Source organism: Battus philenor, unplaced genomic scaffold, assembly GCF_028537555.1.
Source record: "Battus philenor isolate CCGP_79_NKW_IND1 unplaced genomic scaffold, ilBatPhil1.0.hap1 SCAF_28, whole genome shotgun sequence".
Taxonomy (NCBI): Eukaryota; Metazoa; Arthropoda; class Insecta; order Lepidoptera; family Papilionidae; genus Battus; species Battus philenor.
This window is the reverse complement of record NW_027181691.1, coordinates 162,797-174,351: the sequence shown is the minus strand read 5'-3', so window position 1 is coordinate 174,351 and position 11,555 is coordinate 162,797. Positions and strand designations below refer to the sequence as shown.

The 11,555-nt window shown below is 40.5% G+C and overlaps 1 protein-coding gene across 1 annotated transcript; it reads left to right on the top strand.

Moving 5' to 3' along the window:
• The first annotated feature begins 241 nt into the window (after positions 1 to 241).
• Positions 242 to 10,960, top strand: flip (flippy). Its single transcript, XM_068769260.1, has 9 exons — positions 242 to 296; positions 3,108 to 3,429; positions 3,863 to 4,072; positions 4,582 to 4,717; positions 6,439 to 6,526; positions 7,344 to 7,492; positions 8,295 to 8,496; positions 9,545 to 9,753; positions 10,853 to 10,960. The coding sequence occupies exons 1-9, from the start codon at positions 242 to 244 to the stop codon at positions 10,958 to 10,960; spliced, it is 1,479 nt and encodes a 492-aa protein (XP_068625361.1).
• The last annotated feature ends 595 nt before the right edge of the window (positions 10,961 to 11,555 follow it).

Below are 11,555 nucleotides of genomic sequence, written 5' to 3'. Positions count from 1 at the left end.
TTGTTATGGTACGCAGTATACCATTTTGCAGCCTTTGTATGATGGTTATGATTTCGCTTTGATATAAAAATATATATGTTTCATAGGAGAGCGTAAGAATTTTAGATATAGGGCAGGGTAAGAATTTTAGATAGAGGATATGGGGCCCCCCTTAAGGCTTATACAAGGTTTGAAAATACTGTTTCAGAATGTATTGGTGATGCATAACAATGCAAAACTTAAATAGAACATTAGTTAAGAAATGCACGAGTCGGCTGCAGGTGGCGACGCGCGGGCGGCTAGAGCCTTACGGGCCGGTACGTAATACTTGTCGTATAGTAATGTAGTGCACGTGGTATGCGTGACATGAATTTACTTCTTATTCTACCCGTAATAAAGAAGTTAGTACAAACAATAAGCTTTACTTTCCATATAAAACCTTTCAGCTACATTTTGCGTTTAAGCAGTAACTTGTGCCCAAGGTAGGCTGCACTAATTTTTTTTTTATAAAAATGACAACCGTTTCGTTTCACAATTATTTAATTTCCACATTAATTATCGTTATACTCCGAAATGATTTATTTGTATCATAGAGCAAGTACGCATTAACCAACGTATCTAGAGTTTGTTCCGATAAAAAATCTCCTATAATAATAACAATGAATCATTTATTTATTGAAACACGGGTACATATAGTTGAACCAAGATCGCCTACGCAGCTCGAAGTATTGTTCATCTGAAGTGGCAGTGGGCAGAGCACATCGCCTGGGCAACTGATGGCCGTTGCGGCCGAAAAGTTCTCGAGGGGGAACCACTGGGCGGTTGGTGCGTCGTGGGCGGATTGCCCACTAGGAAGACCGACGACGTAGTTACAGTCGCGGAAGTCGTGAAGATCTCTGGGGAACACCTATGTTGTGCAGTGGGCATCCATCGGCTGTAATAAAAAAGAAGAAACATAGATATGGGCCTGGAATATTAATTTCCAGTAGTAACATGCTATATTTAACACTGCGGCGTAAAAATATGTAGAAGTCAATGTATAATGTTAATCGATTTTACACTCAACGCAATTTTCACAATTTAAATACATGTTTGAATAAAAGAAACACAATGTAAACATAACAAAGTTGAAAGCAAATGTTTTTAAAAGTATATAATGCCAGTTACATGTAATGCAAAACATTAATCATCTCTTCGATCATGTTTAATTTGATGATAATAATTATCTTAAATATTATTTTTAAACTGCCGTACTGTAATAGGCTGTTTAATTGATAGCGGTATATAATCATACAGTTTTGTACGGCACCGCTCATACCACACAAAACACACGATTATGCATCAGACTTGTGTTAGACTTCAGCACACGATCTATGGTGGTCGTGTCGGCTCAGTATTGTTAAACTAATTGCAAAAAGTTAATGATGTAAATAATTACACCTATCGTCGTTCTAGCCCATAGACACCCACTGCACGGCACAGGCTTCACCCAGGAATATCAATAGGGTAATATATCATAATCGTCGTACTTGGCAGGCAGTTTGGCGATCGCAATTTCTTACTATGGTACGCAGAAACTCTGTCGCCCACCTTATGTCCTATATAATTAGTGAAAGTGTGAATTACACTAAATTAAACCTCAGGAATCGAAACCGCGACTTACTATCGCAAGTCTAAATTCTCTGGCGGTAGGCTACTAGCTCAGATATTTTTTATATTTTGACAATAATGAACCATAAATAATGATTTACAAACTTAAGTTACGTACTTTTATCGATTCATCAAACATGTGATTTTTATTTCTTAATATAGACTCTACTGCACAAATAATTAATACAACGACCACGAAACGGTAGACGCGGTGTGAATAGAATTCCCGCCAGAATGGCCGACGACATAGTTAAGGTCGATGGAAAATCGCTGTCTCTACAAGGCAGCGCAGGCCTATGTCTTGCAGCGAGCGTCTTCCGGCTGATATGTTAATAAATTATACCTTAAATTATTTCAAGTAGTTTGTAAAAATCTGGCAGAGCACACAATATTTAATCTTGAGATAATTTAAAAAATAAAGAAGTGCAATCATCAATATAGTATCTCGTAATCATATAAAGGCATACACAAGGGCGCTCGGAAGCAGTTCATAATTCTTTTATTTAATAATAAAACGAAATAAAACGTACGTATTGACGAATAGACAGGGGTAACCAGGGCGGATGGGGTGGCGGATTGTTCGCAAACTTAACTTCAACATACACTGCGCGGAGCACTGAACTCCGGCGCGCGGGGTTACTTGCGCGACGAGCGATGAATAATTTATTTTATTAATTTTTGAACTTGTGTGAACTATCTATATGTCAGCTATTTGTGAAATATTCATCTGTACGGGATGTTTTGTTATGAGTGTTAAAGCTGTATGTAACAGAACTTAACGCTTTCAAAATAACAAACAACTATTTTAGGTAATATAGTGAAAAGGCGCAATCAATTAGCGGATTTATACATGTTAAAATTAATTCATAATAATCATTTATAATAATATGAAAACATATCATTATAAATTAGTTAACTGTCTGTACCTGCAGACTGTACCAGGCTGTCGTGTTCCAATTAAAAAAATACTATTGTAAGTTATTTCAGAGTGATCGCTTTATACAGGATGGTTGGAAATAAATTTAAAACCTTTAATGCTTTTGGTTAAGAAATAAACAATACAAATATATAGCTGCTCTCCACTGGAAGTGACCGCGCGCGGTGCGTGTTTGTTTATATAAATCATGGAGTACTGACTCTTTTGAAACCTAATCAACTCGAAAAGTAATTGACTGGTGGTCAATAATAAGTCGACTTACATTTTTTTACCTGCCCACCGCGCACCTAAACGTTATTGTCAACTTGCCAAACTTATTTTCTAGCTGAAAAACCAATTTATTAACGAACCATATTATCTGGTGGCGACCATGAGACGTGACATAGGTTCTATTCATGTCGCGTTTACAGTTGCACGAAGTCTGTAAATGCAAGCAGCGCAAGACCCGTCGACGACCAGCGGATGTTTGTGGGAGGCCTTTATCTTGCAGATGGACGTCCATGGGCTAAAAAGAGGAATATTGTAAATGGTACTACGTCAGTCCCCAGCTGCGCAGGTATCCGCTGTCGCTATGGCAACGGCTCGCGGCGGCCGACACGCGCGCGGCTTCGATCAAACACACGCGCGCAGTCGGTCCAGCCGCGCGAGCCCGACAGTGCCCAAGTCTGTGGAATGGACCTTAACGAAGTGCTGCAAGAGAAGTGGCGCGCGTGGCGGCCCACGGCGCCGGCGGCGGCGGGCGCGACGCGGGGCGGCGTCACGTTGAGGTGGCCACAAGCGGGGCCGTTCCTCTTCCTCAGCGCACGATTCCTCTACACACTCGAGCGCCGCGACAAGCTGCCGCCCTGGGTTCTGGTGTACAGGTGCCGCGCCACAAACAATTAATTGATATCACGACACAAAGAGCTTACTATTAATATAAATAGATATATATATATAATTTATACACTAATTCCAATTTACTAAATCATATGTTCTTGTTATATTTTATTTCCAAGTAATGAAGAACTTCGTTAAATACCTTCAAGCAAGAAAGAACGAATTAAGTATTGGTCACAGCCTGGGAGCATTTAGTCCGATGGATGAAGTCTAGCAAACGACGTGTTAGAATCTAATCAAACAAAATAACATCGTGTACAATAAAACATTACAATGAAAATATAAATATATCACATTATTACTTATGTTTTGCAGTGTACAGTCCAGACACCTTCAGCTGTATTACATTATAAATGTACCAATACCAGTTGCAAGTTTTCCACAATAAATAAATTAAACCTTTAACGTGTCGTCCAGCGGTGGGAAGACGGAGAAGACGATAGAGAACCTGGCGCCGCGTCACCCGCACACGTTCCGGCTCCAGGTCCTCCTGCGACCCTCCGATGCGCAGTCTCTGGGCGAACAGGCCCTCTGCCATTACGGCGACGAAACGGCTGTTCTGCGAGCGATGGCCGAGTGGGACACGGACGCAGAATTAGACTCAGATGGCAGCGCAGGACGTACGAAGTGAGTTCATGCTATGCATTTATTTTTTACAAATTGTATTTTAAAGCTATTCACCTTCAGCGCCCGGTCACTTCCAATCTGCGGATCCTTTCGCGTCGTAATGTAGTGACATAACGTCATAACAATGACTTGGCCATTGAAAATGAGTTCCAAGGAGACCAGACATAAGAGTTATTGCCTTTATCGCGCTTGATTATTTTGATTTAATTTAAGCTATCACTGATAAAGTGTAGATGTCCACATTGCTCAACTTTACTAAAAGGTGTGTCGTAGTGGAGGTTTTTCTTTCTTCCTGTTTCTTCTCCACAACTATAATATCTTGCGAAGAAAAGCAGACGACCTTTAAAGACCATCTGTGATTTTTGTGTGTAGAAACAACTATGAAATATTATTTGTACTGTAGGACGTGGACTGACACCGAATTAAAAAAGGAGTGGTGAAGTAATATAGCCGATGGTATGATAAGAGGTAAAACGTTCTGCGTGTACGACGTGCTGCTGTGATTTTAGTGCAGCAAGTGCAGGCGCTGACGGCGGGCGGGTGCTGCAGTCGCTCTGGTCTGCGGAGACGTGGGCCAGCACCGACTCGGACGGCACCTCCGCCTTCTGCTTCTGCATGGCCGTGCGCTGCGGGCACACCAAGCAGGTAGCCGCCACGACGCGCCACCACGAGCACGTCGCATCAAACGTCGCTCTAACACTTTAACAGAGCACGCTGCCCGGGCCAACGAACCTTCGACCATTGGCTCTATATCTGGTGTTCGTATACTAACTTATATTTTTATTCTAACTTATGAATAATGTCGACCGTACGTCGTAACGGCGGCAGTGCCATAACTATTACCGCGCGAGAACACAGCAGACCAGTGTCCAATATACCTTTAAAGTGATCGCACGACGTATTGTTCTCAATAGCTCTTCATAACTAAAGGACGTGGGCAAAAACTCAGTGTACACTCATAGCTTTATATTATTATTAATGGCCGTCGTTTTCGGGGGCCTTTCGTTCATCCTGTGGTATTTAGGCCGTGGACTTATCTAGTAATATTTTTTTTTATTTTTACTATATTATTTACGTACTCCACTCTGATCCTTCACAATCTCAATTGCTACACCCTCTTTCATTCGCCACATTTTCTTTTCGTCATTCACACGCATACCTGTAAGGATTGTGAATGAAAGGAAGAAAGGCGATCCACTCTTCCTTCGCCACATACGTTCATATAATTTAGTTTTTTTAGTATTCCTTATTTAATTTAAAAGTTTTTTCTCTTGATGTTCTTTTTCTTAATCAGTCGTATATTTTTTTAATATAACTTTTTTTTGTTTATATCCTTCTTCTCTTCTTGTTAGACGTTTACTTCGTCCTTGACTTGTTATATTTGTAATATTGTCAATTTATAGACGCTACCGAAAACAATGTAGAATTAGACATCTTTTCAGTTAATGAAAGCTGGCCAAAAAAGTATCTGCATGCGCCGCGGTGGCTGTAAAAACTGTGAAGGTTACTCCTCCACAAAATTTAAATATTTTTCCTATATGATGAGGTTATATGGCAAGGCCTTGCTTGGTAAAAAGATTATTTCTAGCTAGGACCTCCGGGGAGTTAATCTTTCATTTAATTACAACAGCAATAAAACTAATTATCAAATAATGGTGGACTTCATACAGATATGTTTACAATTTGCTCCTATTGCTAATTAGCCAATAATTGCCAGGGATGAACAACACGCCGCAACCGGGCTTTTTGCGGCCTATTAAACATGTAGATGCGGCTCGCGAGGTTTTTAAATAACTTAATATATTTTATCGAATTTTTCCATCGATATGTTGTTATAAAACTAATTTAAAAAATTATAATATGTATAAAATGGATATAATTGATCAAAAATCTCCACCGATGTAGACTGCTTGATGCACGATCACAAAGCTGCGCGTGTAGCTCCCGCATAAGTTCCGGCCGATATTGATCAGCTTGTATTGAAAAAAAAGCTCCAAATTTCTCATAAATTTGTTTTAAATTATTCTCTTGTTTGTTTTTATTTAGCCTCAAAATTCATATATGAAATCTTTACATCGGTAATTTTATGTTGTTTAATTCTAATGTTTGTTGTAAATAAATATTTATAAATTATTAATGTTTCTTTAAGTGCTGCTTGCCAAAAAAAATTATCTTAATTGAAATTATATTATAAAGTTTCTTCGATCCTGATATAAACAGTGAGTGGACCACATGAATTATTTATTCTTGGGACCATGACTTTTATAAAAAAAGACCAAAAATTTATTTCATAACACATCCTTAGGCCTAAATGCTGTCGGTTAAAATGTTGTACTGAACGAGCCGTGGCGCGCCGCTGTCCGCAGCTGCAGGCGATGCTCGCGGAGCGGCCCGAGCTGATCGACTGCCCCGCCGCCAGCGGCCTCACGCCGCTCGCCACCGCCGTGCAGAAAGGTATCGGCAATAACATTAAAACTTTTTTCCTGAGCTACATTATGTGTCACTCTGTCGTTGAGTATCTCTTCTAGCTCAATCTAAACTTCCCTTTTGTCTTCCTTCTACATTCCTTTTCCGCTATTGTAACTATAGCGTCGTTTTCCATCTGGATAAACCAATTAAGTTTTTTTTTATTTTCGGTAGCTAATATATGTTCTACGTATCTTTTTTCTGATCTTGAAATTTAGTGAATGTTTTTAGTCTGAACAATTTTACTTCTTACTTAGCTGATGGGTTATAATCTGTTTCTTCCACAGGGACCAACTAGCTCTTGAATATCTACCTATGGCATTTATCATTATACCAGTACACAGCGCGAGGCACGTCATCTACTGACGTCTGATACGACAAAACCGCAAGGTTTTGATGAAATTAATGGAATACTGAGAATGTACTAAAAATCACGCGATAGAACTTTAATATAATTTAAGTCCCCGTATGTCACTGAATAGCCTAAATGTAGTACCTAGACCAAAGGTTTTTTTTATGGACCGTTTTCAAATTTAAGCTAGTTCCGGTGCACTGTACTGAACGTAGAATATATAATTTTTTACATGTAAGAGTCGTCTCTTAAAATTTTATCTGCCTACATTAATACTCACCGCATAGATGAAGGTAAACCAACATTTTAGCTTTTTATTATTAATAACACATACGAGCATATTGTTTCATGGGCCGCCGCTTATAAGTTGTAAACTGTAATAATGTCTTCCGTGGAGCCGTGGAGTACTTTCAATACTAAGAACCTAGATTTAATAAAAGAATAATAACGCAGGCGACTTGAACACAGTGCGGTTCCTACTGTCTGCGGGCGCGCAGGTGGACCGCAAGCTGGGCGCGGGCCGCACGGCGCTGCACCTGGCCGCGCTGGCAGGCAACCTGCCCATACTCAACTTGCTGCTGGAGAACGGGGCTGACATTGCGGTAAAGTTTTCTTAATCTTCAAAATTCAACTGTTATTTTCAATTCAACTTCAATTTGGCTTGTTTCCAATAATTATTAAAGGACTTCCTGACATATGCGTCGTTCCAGCTGTGTGAATGATAGACAGTCATCTTCATCGATCATTGTGGCGACCCACGGGTGTCTATTGACGGTCTAGTTTACCAGTTGCTCCTAGGAAAAGTGAAGCTATTGATGTGGCTCTCAAAGATTGCAAGTGATGTGAGCTGATCGCATTGGTCGTATCGATGACAGCAGATGGAGAGGAAAGTTTTGTAGTACGACGGTAAGAGACATACAGGATAGAGGAGTAAGCGAAAATAGATGGTTAAAGTCAGAATTTTTTGTAGACTCTTCTCAGAATAAGGTTCTTTTGAAAACATCATAGCTTTTATATTAGACATACCATTTTAGAGCTCAATATTATTTTATTATGGATTCTATTAAGTTGAGCAGTTCATCGCTGATCACTGAGCCTTCGTTACCACCACCATCATCATTCCAGCCATAAGACATCCACTGCTGGGTTCTTCCATAGGTTTCTAATGCGACCAGTTGGAAGCGGACTGGGTCCAGTGTCAAAAAATGAGCTTTGGTTGGTTATAATATTAATAAATTAAGAGAGCGGGAAGGCTACGAGATTAGGTGCCATTTAGTGGAGTACGTGGGTCAAGATCCAGATGTCCCCGGATTTACAATGATGGATCAGATAAAGGCACATAAAGAATCCGTCTTGAATCTCTGTTTGCGAAGTACTGGGTAAAGAGAGATGTCGAATGCACAGGTCTCCCCTGTGCTATTGCGGTTGCTCTGTCTAGACTATTCAGAGTGTAGAAATATCCGGCAGGCTCGCGATGTGAATGGCCTGCGCGTGGAGCACTGCGCAGTGGACTCGGGCGCGCTGGGCGTGCTGCAGCGCGCGCTGGACGCGGGCGGAGAGCTGGAGGCGCGCGATTCCAACGGCTGGACGCCGCTCTTCCGCGCCGGTCAGTCCAATAGCACGTCCAGGGGTGTACTCCAGCAACAAACAATTACTGTATGACTCGTTACCGACTCATGTTCGATATGACCATCAATGGATTAAACGTTACCGATGTTGATACTTAAACATTACAACCTATTTTGAATGTTACCAAATTATTGCATTGAGTAATATATACATGCAAACCAATCTTTCAATAATTTTCTATATCACTCTTGTAATATTTATGTAGTATTAAGAAAGATTTAATAATAAAATTAAATTAAGAAAAACAGATGTAACATATTGCTAATGACAACTTCCCACGAATATATCATTTACGCGCTAATTTCACAGATGTGTATAAACTTTAGCAGGAATATATGACAGAACGTAGCGAACATTTAGAAAACAAACTAAAAACCAATCAGTATCAACGAGTCATGGTCTGCGCCCTCCAATAGCGTTAATCACTTTCAAATATATTAATTAGTTTCTCCAGGTGTGATCTTGCCGTGTCCATTTTAGTATTAAAAAAGTCAAGACACGCGTGATGAGAATCACACTGACACCTGTCACTATATTTATTTACTGCATTTATTCATCAAATCTAATGTTGTAAAAGGGATGGCTGACGGCTTGAGAATTAACAGCAACGCAATCAACAGTCCGAGATGCTGGGAGAGTGGTTCATGTTGTTTTACTAGCATATACAAACAAATGAGAGATTACCTTGGCTTAACGTTTCATAGTAGGCAGCCCAAAACAGCTCAAAGTGGCAGCGTTCTGCTAACGCATTCAAAGAGAGAGTCAACGAAAACGAACCTTTAAAGCAGCCAGAACGTATGAATGCTGGCTATATTCTAATGTTGCTGGGCGCTTTTAGCCGTTTTGGCTTTTACAGCTTCATCGGACTCAGGGCTCGCGGATCCGAAACACACAAATGATAGCGTGATCTAAACTACAACTAGGGCCATCTAGTTCTGAATATGGAACTAAGTGTCTTTATATATGTTGTGTTGACATTGTTTGTTCCTCTATTTGCACCTATGCGTGCGTGCATGTGTGCGCAGTGTGCCAGGGCGCGAGCACTCAGCTGGTGGAGGCGCTGGTGTCGCGGGGGGCGCGCGTGCAGCTCGTCGACCGCGCCGGCCTCACGCTGGCACGCGCCGCCGCGCTGCTGCGCCGACACGAGTGCGTGCTGCCCCCACTCCCTCCCCCTCCGCCTCCCCCTCCCCCTCCGCCTCCCCCTCCCCCTCCATCCTCTTGCGCTCTTGGCAAGGCAACAAGACATTAACAATTCCTTATATTTTATTTTCGCAGCTTCAATCTTGTCACGATTTGTTCATGTTTATCTATTGTTCATATTTCATACCCGAGCTCCCAGGTCATCCTGTTACGGACCTGTAAGACGTTTTCCTAATAAAACGAATTTGAGTTTGGGTTGTAACAATTTACCTAATTTATTGCCATAACGCCATCAAGACTTTTCTTTTTTGCTTGCCTCGCAAACAAATTTTTCAACGCATCAAAATTTCTTAGTACAAGCAACAACTCTTGCAACTTACCGCGTAATCAAAAAATTATTACAACTAGATATAGAACTTGGGTTGACAGGTATATAATATCTATAAGGTATTTTCACCAATTTAAAAGTTATGAAAGGTGTGATTAAATAAATAAAGCGCCTATATATATATATATATATATATATATATATATATATATATATATATATATATATATATCTAATTTTATTTTTGTGCCAGTTGGACTTCATTTTTTGCTATCGTATTTCTGTTTGATTGCTGCGGTCTCCTATAGTTGAGTAATAAGTACTAACAGATTGAGTAGAACTGTCGTTTTATCGTTGTAATTGCACGCGGTGCGGGGTCGCGCCGGCAGCGGGCGGCGGCGCGGCTCGCTGCTGCGGCTGCTGGGCGCCGACGCTGCCTGCCCGGCTGCACCGCGTGACAGCGCCGCGCCCGACGCTGCCACTTGTTAAACGTAACTTTAGTTACAAACATACGTTTTTATGTTTTTCATCCTCATCACCATTTTAATACGACGATAATTCAGACGACTGACGCCATACATAAGCATTTCCTATAAATTTCCAACAAAACCTGTGGGACCTTCTGCGTCTTCCTTTACATTTGACTAAAAATTTACCTAAACTAGAGCCTTTTGGTTCTAGTGTCTCAGATTAACTCTAGTATAACTCATCTAATTTAAAACAATTTATACATCCTCAAGAGAAACTAGACTGATTGAAAAAAGGAACTTAAAAAAAGCCTTAACAAAGTCCAGCGCGCAGGGTTTCCAGTCAAATCTGTGCATATTTGTAACTTGACGAATTATGTGGTTATTGTTCTTTTCAGCTGATGAGACGCGCACTGCAAGAACAAGCCTTCGCAGAGATCGCCGCGCCGCCCTCACTTAGCCGCCGACGTGCCGCGATCTTGAAAATGTGCTTAATATGTAACTAAATATAGTGTCCACTTTTACATAATATACATCAATGGATTATTTTTTGTTTATTGTTTATAATTTTGTTTAATATTGTAATGTTCTCACGGCTTCATTTAAGTAAATATAAAACTTCACTTATAACATAAAGGGGAGGGGCCGAATCGGATTGGTATCAAGCATGGCCGCTACCTGTCCGCTCCCAGCGACACCAACATCTGCCCCTAAAAAATAACGTCCCACGTCTGGATCATTTTTAAAAGAGACGCGTTCATCAATTCATCAAATATTCATTCAACTAATAATACATGCATTAAACTTTTAAAGTCACTTCATACATAATTAAAAGATAAAATTGCGCTGTAATTTAAAAAAGTTTTCGTTATTTAGTAGATTTATACTAAGCTATTTCTTGTGGTTCCAGCGCGTAGAGTATGCCTAACACTATCAGCCAGTAGATGCGCCCGCCAGCCCGCAAGTCAAGCGTGGCGAGCATCAACACACACAAGCGCTATGTTCCTTATTATTTTATTATTAAACATTGCAGTACATCTATTTCCAGTATATCTTTGGCTGTTACACTACTTATAAATTGTGTTACGATCGCCAGCATTC